This window comes from Toxotes jaculatrix, chromosome 9, assembly GCF_017976425.1.
Source record: "Toxotes jaculatrix isolate fToxJac2 chromosome 9, fToxJac2.pri, whole genome shotgun sequence".
NCBI lineage: Eukaryota > Metazoa > Chordata > Actinopteri > Toxotidae > Toxotes > Toxotes jaculatrix.
In genome coordinates, this window is record NC_054402.1 from 9,609,734 (window position 1) to 9,622,822 (window position 13,089).

Below are 13,089 nucleotides of genomic sequence, written 5' to 3' on the forward strand. Positions count from 1 at the left end.
CTCTTTACCCTCCACCTCCCCGGAGCTACGTGAGTCTGAGTATTTAGGTGTGGAGGGCAAAGTATCGCATTAATGCGTGTGGCCTGCGTATAGGAATGAGAAGGGGGCGTGAGATGGGTTGCAGCAGGTCTGAACACAGGAAGGAATTGTTGAAGAATTTACAGGTATCCCTCTTCATGCAAAGTGGGATTTAGGTGTAAATAAGTGTACAGATACTGTCCTGTCAATCCACATGTACCTGCAGAATGTAAGGGGTAATATCTGTAGTAGCTGCTTTCTACAAATCATTCCCTCTGAGGACAGGGCTGCAATCCTGACATGGAATCCTTGAGCAAATGTCATGAACAGTTGCACCAGGAAAGCAATGAATGGTTTGCATGTATGCACAGACACATCTTCACTGAGACAGCCATGATAAACTAGCCAGTAAATGGTCTTTAACAGGCTTTTCACCCTTTCATTTTCCAGCCCTGGGTAAACTTACATGCCTGGCAACGGAAAAAGGCTAACTTAACCTCATTTCACGCTTTGATTTATTATCACAGAGGTTCCTGCAAGAGGTCACACTTCAAAATTAGAGCACAAGGTTTACATGTTCAGAACACTTGCTGCATTTGACTTGGCTTTTCTGTAGCAGGTAACAATCACCTGACCAGGCTGCGAAACATTCCATTGTTTTAGTTGTGATCTTATCTCCATTTTGTGGGATAACCTCAAGACTTTCATTACAACCTGTTTGCAGAGAGGGGTTTTGTCAAATCAGGACTAAGGGAGGGAAAATGCTAAGAGCCTTTAAGTTGTGGACTAAATGTGGTCTCAACAAAGGCATAAGTGTAGTCAGCAGTCCCTATAGCAGGCTTGTAGACAACCCACTGTAAACAGTGATTTCTAAGGACATGAGACTGCTGTAATGATGTTACTCCAGAGCAAAGGTTGACACTGGTATCATAATGAATACTAACCAGACAGAATTCACAAACTGAACAGAATTATAGTTGAACTTGAGGCTATTATCATAATGAACAGTGATCAAGGAAAGCTCTGGAGATATTATGCCATATCAAAAAATAACTTCACATACGCCCCTGAGAACGAACATTCAGGGTCAGAAACTCTCCTGTCAATCATTTGTAGAAATAATGGTGCCTGGTCCAGCACAGTAACTGTTGAGGCAGCACAGTTTTCACCATTCTCAACTTTCATGGCCTCTCATGCATGAGTGTTTCCATCAGTTTATGAGCTCCTTGGAAGTCCATGGTTACCTGGCCATGAATGCCATTAAACAGTCCTCATACATGCACTATAAATCATGATGGACAGGTAGGCTCAGAGGGCTTATAACAGAGAATTTTGGCCTTTGCATTTACAAGTACTCACCTTTAAAAACAGGCAAAATACTGACACATTCAGGCTGCTTTTTATTGTTGCTCCTTATTGTTTCACTTAATTTGCTCATTTCTTCTCAGACTCTCTTTTCTGTCTATCATCACATGACCTTATCTACACTCTCAACCAGAAAACAGCTCACTGCAGTGTATCCACAGTCCCTCATACCCTGAAAACAACACTGATTTAAGGTAGAAAGAAGGCTGAAAGAATGGTATCAACATACAGTAAATAGTGTTTACAGACACACCTCGCATGGAATGAGTGTGGTCTACCAGATGTTAAGTGCAGTTAAGTAAGAAAATTATCCAGCTCATTAGCCAAAACCAAAAACCACAAACACTGACACACTGACAAAGTAAGTGAAGCCTAAAAATAGCAAACAGCATGTAAAAACCATCATGTACTGTAGATCCTCAACATCAAAACAATTCAATAAACATACACACAGAGAATCAAACATGAAGACGCGTAACAATGTACATCTGATAATACTTCTGCCTACAAAAGCTGCGCATTACAGCTCGAGCATACACTTACTTTTTACTAGCCTCACAGACGTCAGCAATGTTGGAGAAGAGGTGGTGGTGTTCAGTCTTGGTCATGGCCTCGCTGAGCTCTGCAGAATTCTTGAACATGCGGATCAGAATCTCCAGACTGTGGAGATAAGAGTGCTCTGACGAGATCACCTCAAAAATGGCCTAAGGACAGACAAGAGAGGGAAAAAGTGAGTTTGCTCTTTTCGTTCACCACATGCAACTTTCCCATGCACATCTAAGCACTTTCATCAATCAGTCAATCAATTCATCAGTCTTGTTATTCTTAATATAACATGGATTCAGCTAAATATTTATTTTAATTTAATGTCTTTCTCCTCCCCTTTACCCTGCATTCACTTTAAAGATATAGTCAATGATGCATGTTTCCTGCTGTACTCCTTAAATGGATTTTTATTGGTCTAGGGGACACCAAATGGACAGCTATACTCCCATGTGTGATTAGATTCTTCTCACTTTGAACCAAACAAGGTGTAAAATATGATTCCTACCTCTTGTCTTTTGCGTTCCTCCTGACTCATCCGGTCAGACAATCCACTTTTCTTTACCTACACAGAAAACACACTTTGTCAAAAATCTGCATGATTTTAAAAGTCATAAAAAGATTTGAATACAAAGTCACACATGTCTGACTGAGATTTTTACATGGCCAAGGGCCAGTTGCATTTATAAAACGGGTGTGTGTGTGTGTCTGTGTGCCAGTGTTGTCCCCACACAAAGAAAGGAGCACTTTGCATACCACACTGAATGGGGAGCCAATGAAGAAGTTGTAGAAAACAGGAAAACAAAGATCCCCACTGAATAAAGAGGCATGGGGCAACTGCAGAAATAGGAAATTTGTCCACAAAATTATATGAGTAAAATGGACAGTTCTCATTTTGAAAGTGTAAACTGGCCGAAAGCATATGGTTAAACGCAAAGTGTATGTGAGTGTTGGTATGTGGCTGGCGAGATTAGGTCCAGAGATATTTGAATAACACTGAAACAAAGCAATCTTTTGGAATGGATGGGGTGTGGAGAGCTATTGAATTAATCAGCCGGTGGCTTTTTAGACTGAAGGTGAGGTCAAATAAAAAAATAAAAAAAAACCATGCCTCCGTCTCACGTTTCACCAAACATAACTACTACGACCTGAGGCACATTTACATTACACTTTACAACGTCACACAAGCAGGCAGAAATCCTGAGAGGCCATTTTTCCTTACTCCCATTACCTTCTCGTCCTGTTTTGGTATAAAGGCACAAGGAAGTGATACTGCTCTGCAGGAGCCTGCCTTCTCTCTTGTATCTGCCCTGAAGCCCTCAGCAAACACTGAGAACAAACAAACCTGTAGCAGACCAAAAATCTCTTGTGGTTCTTTCTTTGTATTCCTCTCACACAAACATCCGTTTTATTATTTATCACTCTTACTTTTCCGTCTGCCAAACCTCCAATTCACTATTAGAGATGATGACTATCGCTATTTAGCTAAAAGTGTTTTTTGTGCACCCTGTTGTGCCAACTGAACTTTTTCCTGCAAAGCAGGGTAACTGGAACTGGACTGGAACTGGAACGAGTCCAAGTTTTCTTTAAGAAGCAAAACTAAATTTCAGGCATCTTTAGCATGATTGTAAAAGATCCACCTCGTGGAACTGAAGCTGGTAATTCCTGGAAACATTAAATTTCCAGGATGTGACATGTTGACAAACCTTTAGTGAGAAGAGTTGCTATGTTACAGTAAAAGGAAGGGAGGAGTTGAGTAAGAAGACACAAGTCTCACATGATGACAACTTGCAAATCTGGTTCTCAGCTTCACTGGAAATAAACTTATTTCCTGTCACGATAGGACAGTGACAGCGTCATTCCAGCATTCCTTACAAAAAATTGAAAGGAAGAATCACCCAGTATTATGTCATGTACTGTCTGGAAAAACACATTCACACTAACAGATCCACAGCTGTCAAGCAGCTGAACATTCTTTAGTTTCAGTCCAATTTCCCATTTATTAGAGTATGTGTGCATATTATTCACTGCCCAGAAATTTCAGAACTAATGGCCTGTTTTTGCCCCCACACTTTCCCTCCTGAACAAGTAAACAAACAGATGGGAATGCCTAAGTAGTTAATTCCCTTCCTCTATATTCCTCTGTCCTTCCATTCCAATCCCTAACTATATTATGTAATGCAGAGTCACTCTTTAGAGGCAACATTTTAAGCATATTTGCAGTCTGACAAGTAGAGTTTGCCAACACACTGGCATTAGGCCCAGAAGTGATTCCAAGACTTCCTGTGGGTCTGGCTGACTGTCTGCCTCCCTGCCCACCCGAGTCCTGAAAGAACTGCTCTTGTACTCCTTGATAAACAGAGTCAGGGGTGAGGAAGGCAGAAACGGTGGGAGGATGGGTATGGACTCTGGCCAAACTGGATATGACAGCATTCTTGAGAGCACTAGCATTCCGAGACACCACAGCACTGAGTGTATATCGTATGTTTGTGTGTGTACTGGATGTAGAGAAAGGGTGAGAAAGATATAAGAAGAAGAATGGAAGCTACCACAGCTCTCTGTATGTGTTTGTGTGTGCGTGCGTTATGTCTGACCACACTAAGCTGGCTCCAGGAGGTGCGTATGGGTCTGTACTGCACCACGATGCCACTATCGACACTGGGTTCTCTGGAATCAGCATCCTCATCTGAATCATTATGCAAGGCCTTCTCCTGGTAGTTCTGATAAAGTTCCTCCTCTGAAACAGAAAGATCCGTCATGTTTTAGCTTCTTTGATAAGAAAAAAAAAAGATGTGGGAGTAACAGGGAAAAAGTGAACAGTAAAAAAGTAAAAATGAAAAGTGTGGTAAAAAACAACAACACAAAAAAACAACAAAAAAACAGATGGGTGTTTCTCACCTTCGCTGTCAAATGTCCGCTGAGTGATCAAAACTTTCTTCTTATCTGGATTCTGAAAGGGAAATGTAGCACAATGTAATCACTTGGACAAACTAAGTGACCAGCCAGACACAGACACACACACTTTAACACCTGTCACCTTTGTCACCTGTCCATGACCTGCCTATGCCCTTTCTGGTGACATCCTTCACTGAACCCCACTTTATTACAGAGCCACTGTGTGTGTAAATGTGGGCAGAAACAGTGTCACATTACGTTATGTCTCCCAACAACCACATTAATTGTTTCCTTGTAAGGCCTTGTCCCAACTTCTGGTGTTGCTAAGTTTCTCCCACAATACTCAGTCTGTGTTGTAATTTTACAATTTGGACTTTACCCCCCCCCCCCTTCCAAAATAATGAAAGTCCATGTCGCAGCATTATGATTAACTGAATTGAGAAATCTCAATCTGCAACAGTAAATGAAAAGAAAATACAATACCAAAGGCTGAAGGGTATTTATAAGGCTGTATGTGTGCACTGATGGCTGAGTTCAGCAACAGGCAATCAGTGATTTGAATGATTTCCTTTGCAAATTAATGCTTATATTGATTTATTTTGGAATTAATTTCTTGAAAACATTCTGCATAGAGCCAGTCGGGATGTTAGTACATATTCAGACATCAACACACGTTTCAACCATTTTTTCTACAAGATTACCATCATTTGCTTCTTCAGTACATCCTTACACTTCCACATTGAACCCACCTCAACTTCTTAGGACTAACAGGTTTACCCACCTTGATTTTGCCATTGCTGGCAGGCTTTTCTGCCCCAGGGCTGCAAGGCTTTGAAATCCTGACGTTGCCTGGTTTGGGTGTCCCCGGACTGACAAGTTTGGGTGTCCCAGGACTGGCAGGTTTGGGCGTCCCAGGACTGGCAGGTTTGGGTGTCCCAGGACTGGCAGGTTTGGGTGTCCCCGGACTGACAAGTTTGGGTGTCCCAGGACTGGCAGGTTTGGGTGTCCCAGGGCTGGAAGGCTTGGCTGTTCCAAGGCTAGTGAGGCTTACAGTGCCAGGGCTTGCTGGACTGACTGGTGAAGCTGGATTATCCCCATCTAGCCCCTTAATAACAGGCTGGGACAACCCATGAACCTTTGGATCAACCCATGGGACCTCTAAGTCTACTCCACTTACAACCGCCCTCCTATAGGATGTAGTTCTCAAGCCTCTCCTAAGAGTCCCTGTGATTTCACTTTCCCCCTCTGTCCCTTCACTGCAGTCTCCTCCTGTGGAAAAGTAGGCTCCTGTCTCCACCATGCTGAGGGTTTTCAAAGCTCGCTTGGAATGATCAAACCCCAGCAGCCCTGCCAAACCTTGGCTTTGCTGCCCAGATGGAGGTGCCTTGCTCTGCCGAATATCGGATGCTAAACCCTTGGGAATGAGCTGCTGGGTGCCCATCTTCAGGGCAGCTGGGCTGTGGGTACTGAGGACAATGGAAGGAGAGATAGATGGGGAAAGAGAGGGGGAGGTGGAAGAAATGGAAGAAGAGGAAGAAGCATGCCTGGTGTCCTGCGAGGAGGCAGGCGAGGATGAGGACTGTCTGAGGAATGCCTGTCCTCTGTCTGCTGGTGATGGGGAGCGTGGGGTCGGGGGGTCTGATGAGGTGAGGGAAGAAAGGGAGGGGATGCTGGAGGTGGAGCTGTGGGAGGGGGTTGGGGTACGGCAGGCTGGAGGAGAGGGGCTGGATGCGGACGAGAGGGAAGACAGTTCATGGTGGTTGTAATTGTTGTTGTTAGGAGTGTGTTGAGACAGGACAGGGGAGGAACGGTTGGGAGGGACAGATTCGGGTGAAGGTGAACTTGTCCCAAATGCTACGTGGTCTTTCTGTGAGCTCAGACGGCACTGACTTGGCATGTGTTTCTGGGAGTCCAGGAGATGTTTTCCGGGCCATGCTGACCCTCCATTACTAGTTTTCCCCCTGTCACAGTCTCCATTACACACCCTATTGTCCAGTGAAGCAGATCTGTTATCCTCAGACCTAAATTTGGAAAGTGAGAATCGTCCGTTGGAGATGTTCCCGATACTGATACTTCGAACAACTCTGGATTTCCTGGAGGGTTTGTGTAGAGTGTGCTTCAAAACCGCAGTGTTCCTACCAGAACACTGGGTTGTGACCACCAGTCTCTCAGCAGGTTGGCTCAAGGTGAAGGAACACTTGTCCTCCACAGGGAAGTCCGTTGTCAGGACCCCATTCATGTGGTAGCTGAGGGGTCGAGGTTTGGATTTGCTTGAGTCCTGGGTTTTTTTGCAATTGTCTGTGCGGCGTTTCCACAAAGGAGTGATGTTATTATTGGACAGATCTACATCATTGCCGATATCCATGCTTGTAATGTGCCTGTGTCCTCTTCACTGTCTGTGTCCAAACACACAGGTCACAGTACAAACACTGTAGCCCTGTAGAGAACTGATCTCACCCCTTTAGATAAACAGAAGAGAGCAATACCAATCAGCATCAAAGAGCTCAGTGCAGTGTCCAAATTCCCACAGTTTACTCATTAACAGGAATTCAGAGCCGACATTGGCAGCTAAACTTAGGAAACATGAGTGGAAAAAGTGGAAGGAAGAAGCCAAGCCTGTGAAGACAGCTGATAATCCTTTTGTGTGTGTTCACTGTTGTGAAATGCCCTAATTACAAGCACAAAGCTGACAAGATATTGTTAGCTGTGAGCAATCACTGTAATATTCCAAGTGGGAAACAATGGTCCGCAGCAACAGTGAGTTTAGAGATTCTGGTATTGTTTTTATCTCCTCGATCACTTGAAATCCCAACAATTTGCTCTCCTGTTTGTGAATTCCTGCAACAATCGCAACATAAAGAGGTATGCTGTTGCCATTTACTGCAGACTACAACAGAGTTTCTGATTCGGGCAAAAAAAGTTTTTTTTTCAGTGGGTTAATTGTTTGAAACATCGGGTCGAACTTACCTTTAATCGGTCGATCTGGTGCACAGTGCGGACATTGTACCTGCGCCGTCGGAAAATAACTTTCTTCGGGCCAGCAATAAATGTTAATGGGTGTAATCCAGCATGATGTCGAAACAAAATTAAGTTCGTGAAACCAGAGTTTGAGCAGCAGCCTTACTGAAGTTTCAGCGTGGCTGAGTGTTTGTGCGCGACAGGGAGCGTTTCTGAAGCGCTGCTGGTGGAGCTGAGGAGTTTCTATGAGGAGGAGGAGCTGAGGAGCTGAGGCGAGGAGTTCTCAGGAACTCACCTGTTTCTGTTCCATATTTTGTGCTTAACAAAGTGGATTCCCGACAAAACAAGTGAGGCTTCGTCAGTTTACATTTAGCTTCATTCATGTTGTACGGTAAATAGTTTCTTGATGTAATTAAGTCTGTATACGGATCATTTAAAAGTTTTAAACGAAAAGAGTTATGACGGCATGGTGCATAAGTATACTTATTCTTACTTTATTTATATATTCATTTTATTTAAGGACTGTTTTGATGTATGAATGCTGAATGTTCTAATGATAACATAATTGAAAGTTTTATTTATATTATTAATTTATTCCATATATCACTTATCTGCTTGCGTACTGAAAATGTTTAATAAAAAAAATTAAGTGACAAATAAGAATAATTATATTAGTGACTAGTTCATATATATCATCAAAGTAAGCTTTGAAGCTGTCCTAGGTCCTAGAGGGTTTAGAAAAGTCCGTTTTACTGGTTGTTGTTGTGCGCCATCGTGTGTTTTGTCGCGCAGTTGCAACAGGAAATCATAGCATTTAGCGTTTTTTTTTTGTTTGTTTTTTTTTTCGGATGAACCACAACGCTGTATTCCAAAAAGATTTCATCACAGACTGATGGTGTGTCTACTCATGTCTTTAAAATAAGCTCATCCTGCCTCTCTCACAAAGAAGAGTCCGTTAAATATCCCTTTTGTCTGTATCGCAATGGCATTTGCAGATGCTTCTAACAAGAATTGAGTAAGCACCAGATGTTGAAGGATTTATAGCTTTTCATTCTCGCTCTAATAAAAATGTGTTATGCAACATGCGGCTGTGGTTAATTTATGCATCTTTGAAAATTTAAGATTGCGAAATTCTCTGCGTGACAAACATGTTTTCCAGAAGTTAAACACATATAAAGGACCGTCTTTCAGTTGCTAAAACGTTTGACACAATGACATCGGAAATTCCGAAGTACATAAAAACTTTTACAATTAATTTAACAGGTAACAGCTACTAACAATTTACTAATCAGGCTGTAATGGGCGGCATGTCTCATGAATTGTGCATCACGGCGTAGCTCGCCAGTGCTTCGCCTATTTAACCGATGAGGGGCGCACTTGTCATGTTTACCAAACACTATTACTCATTGGAAAGCAGAGAGGTGACTTCAGAACTTTAATCTAAATATGAATTATTTATACATTTATACACTTACAAGTTATTCTCTTTATGATTGCAATCCAGTGACAGACTAAGAAATATTCACTATTTCCATAATGATGTGTGAATCATCCTTAAAGTGTTAAGTTCTTAAGGCAAGCATCAGGCAGGCAGGGTGCTGAAGAGATTAAGATGGATGAAGGCAGGAATCAGGACTAAACAAATGTCACCCATATAAACACAGTTTCACAGAACAAGATCACACAAACCTTTACACAGTTTGTCCTTGCAGTCAGTTGCATTGTGGGGAAATTTTTTTTTTTTTTTTTTTTTTAATGTAGAACTTTGGGGGGAACTTAAACTTACTAAAACACAGGACAGGAATAGATTAGTAAATATGTTCCATCATTGCTTTATTCTGTGTGAATTCTGAAAATTCAGCATAAATAATCATTACAATCAAATCCCTCTTGATGTTTATGCAAATTTTTCAGACTTCACAGAATAAAGCAATGATGGCACACATTTAATAATCTGTTTCTGCCTAATCACACCCACATAAATATTACTGTAATATCTTCACCAGCATCATAGTTATCATTGTTTATTACCACAACAATATTTTCATACTAGTATTCATCACACAGACCCCATGTGACTCATGTGGTGTGACATTCCTCATAATGTTCTATTGAGGAAGTGCAGCAGCATATCCTGTTGTATTGTTTGGAAGAGCTATATGTTTCCTCATGTTGTTTGGTTTAAAAAAAAATAGATGACACTTCCTTTGCCATCAGACATGACACTCACCTCCGACTGGAAAGATCAAATGCAATCCCCCTGAACCAGAAAACATCTGCCTGAGATGGTGAATCTCCACAGTTTTCTGTAACTGACCCTGACTCCGGCTCAAGCTCATACCTCCAGCTTCTCCAGATATCTCTCTTTATTCTTCCACACATTAAAAGACAGATAAGGCAAGAGCATTAGCTTTGCCTGTGTGGACTTTTGCTTGTCCTAAAAAAGTTTGAACAGAACTAAGGTGATAGTGTGAAAGTGACAGGACAGCTCATGGAAAAAAAAAAACTAATGTGATTAATATGAACGGAACAGAAAGTTTCCCATTAATTTTATGGGGGAATTTCTGATTTCTGTGAAAGTGAAGAGGAGAACTGATTTCTGTGTTTTGCTGGAGTCTGCAGCCCATCAACAAAAAATAGAGTCAAAGACATAACATCTTGAAAAAGGTAAGTAGCTGAGCTGGTGTCATTCGTGGAATATGTTGGTGAGATATTGACATGTGGCTATAAATTGCAAAATTTCTTTACACAGTCATGGATTAGATTTTTAGTCAAAGCAAGCATTTGGAGGGGTGAACTGTTCTGAAAGCAGAAATGAAGTAAAACCCAGCAGTCAGGGCAGATGAACCAGTTTTTCTGGTGAAGTAATGCTTCTGGAGAAAAAGACAAAAAGAAAACAGGGAACTGCTACCACTGTGAATCCTTGTATCCTAGCTCATAATACATTTTGGTCACACAAACCTATCTGCTCCCCACATCTAAGTGGTCTAGTTTATCGTCAAATGAGTCATCTCTACTGTCGACTGCAAGTATAAACTAGCAGCCCTGCTGACCCTCTATGAATAGATCTTAAATGAAAATGTAGTCCAGCATTCCTTGCTGGTTGGTTTCCTCTTAAGACAGCTCAGCTCCACTGATAACAGCCACTGAGTTCATTAAGTTCATTCTAAAGAGAATATTCAGAAAGGATATGAATTGTTAGTAATGTAGTTAATGAACACTGGAAACATTCAAGTAATTAAGCAGCAGATTCTTATCCAGATCCTTGTTGAAAGACAAAAATAAAGAAGTGATCAAACAAAACTATAATTAAAAGAAATACACACAAAATGCTTTAATATGGCTTACAGCCTAAATGTAGTGTACATTACAGAAACAAAGAATATCTTGTTGTACCAAGTGCCAAGGATTACTGCATTAGCCTCCATTCTTTTGTATTTAAGCTGCTTAACCTGCAGGTTTTAACCTGAAGTGTTCACGGCTGTTGTGTGCATTTGCATTAAACTGCCAGACTCTGCTGGAAAAATATTTGTGCAGCAGTTTGCTGCAAGCATTAGGTTTTGAAATCTAACTTTAGACACATGATCTTTTGAGGGTTTGGGGTAAAGTGGTTTGAGGATTTTTCTTGTACACAGCCCTTACAGTAGGCCTGTTGAGGGGTAATTTCATCAAATTACAAAGATAAACAAAAACATATTTTCTCACCAACCCCTGGTGGTATCCAGGGAGGCTGTTGAGGTATTCAGATATACGTTTGTGATATATATAACAGAATAGAACAGAATTTCTAAAAACTAAAAATTATCCTCAAATAAGTCTGTGGATTGCCCAGAGTGACAAAGACACTGGGTCTGAAAAGACAGCTTGCTGCTCAAAATTTTCAAATGTCATTTTCCAATGAGTGGTCACCGCAAATGAAATCCCATTCATCTCCATTGTGTTGAGTTGGAGGCAAAAACTATTTGGATGTAGCGATGCGGATAGTCTTAACCATTTATCCCTCCAACAAAGTACATAACAAGGACCACAAAAATGAATGCAAATGCATCAGTGAAGCCGTTGATAAAGGCGGATGTACTGCATGATAATATCTTATCAGGATGGACTCAGGTCTGCTATTGGACAGCCTTGTGTCAGCATGACTCCTGTCCAGAATTTGTTCAGAACTGAATCTGTTCACTTCTGATAAAGAGAGACAAAGAGACAAAACACACACACACCACAACAGCAGAAGATGGACAACATGTTGAAAAAGAAGTCCGGGCTGTGTACATGAATAGCTTGGATGACTGTGGTCTCTGTTTTGCTGCTGGGTGTGCAAAGTAGTGTAGCATGTAATTCAGATAATTCACAGACAATGGGGATAACAACAGTGTATGTAGCCTTGGGAGTCAGGAATGCAGGGGTCAGATGATCATTATGTTGGTGTGGCAGAAGAATCAATGAATGGGGAAGCAGGAGAGAGAAGAGGTCAAACTGTTTTGTTGTTGCAAACTGTGAAGAGAAACACTTTGCATTAAAATGCACCACCTGCTAAAACACAAGTAGTTTAAATGTATGCCAGGAATAAATATTGTTGTAGGCCTTTCAGTGCATTTTCATGTGGAACTTCAGTTGAGCAGTGCTCCCACCCTCTCTCCTCTGTGCATCGTGAGTCACCTGCTCAAGTCCTACCTATCCAGATATGAACATTAGAGCCATGACACGGAGAGATAGCATGAGCACAACATTCCTGGGCTTTCTCAATCTTCTGGCATTTTAAAAAAGCCCTCCACACACTGACCTTTTCTCAGCATACCTCTTTCTTTCCCTTTGCTGCTCTCTCCTCACTTTCCTCTGACTCACAGCCCATTGTACTTTTCCTACTCAGCAGTGCTGTTTGCTCGCTGTCCTTGCCTCCCCTCCCTGAACCCTTCACTGCCACCCACACGTCTCCTCATCCATCCTCTTGGAGAACAATACAGAGGAGAGGTAACAACTGTAATTACCATAGCTATAAGTTACAACGGCTGAAAAAAAAGTGCATACCAAACAGGAAACACATTTAGAAGCTTGAGAAAAAGCATGTCTAATACATGTATGGATCACATTATGTATGCATACGCCATATGTTACAAAACTAGGACAACAGCTCATTATAGTATGTGTGGTGGTGTGAGTGAGTTCACCTCAGCTGACAACATCTCTGTGCCCCTTCATGCATGTACTCAAGCACAGTATAGTATTCATACAGCAGGTCAGTCTATGTACACAAGTGCATATGGAGCCGACACAGGGGGCATCTGCCACGCATCCACGTATTTGAACCCA

The 13,089-nt window shown here is 41.7% G+C and overlaps 1 protein-coding gene across 1 annotated transcript in view; it reads right to left on the reverse strand.

Moving 5' to 3' along the window:
* LOC121186812 (rho guanine nucleotide exchange factor 26-like) overlaps nucleotides 1-7,974 on the reverse strand; it is a 51,303-nt gene extending 43,329 nt beyond the window's left edge. The window contains exons 1-6 of the mRNA XM_041045612.1: nucleotides 7,789-7,974; nucleotides 5,603-7,280; nucleotides 4,825-4,876; nucleotides 4,521-4,663; nucleotides 2,435-2,491; nucleotides 1,927-2,087 (exon numbers count right to left, since the gene is read on the reverse strand). Of these exons, the coding sequence (XP_040901546.1) occupies nucleotides 1,927-2,087; nucleotides 2,435-2,491; nucleotides 4,521-4,663; nucleotides 4,825-4,876; nucleotides 5,603-7,186 (1,997 nt within the window). The 5' untranslated portion in view covers nucleotides 7,187-7,280; nucleotides 7,789-7,974. The remainder of the gene's footprint in view (nucleotides 1-1,926; nucleotides 2,088-2,434; nucleotides 2,492-4,520; nucleotides 4,664-4,824; nucleotides 4,877-5,602; nucleotides 7,281-7,788) is intronic.
* Between the last annotated feature and the right edge of the window lie 5,115 nt (nucleotides 7,975-13,089).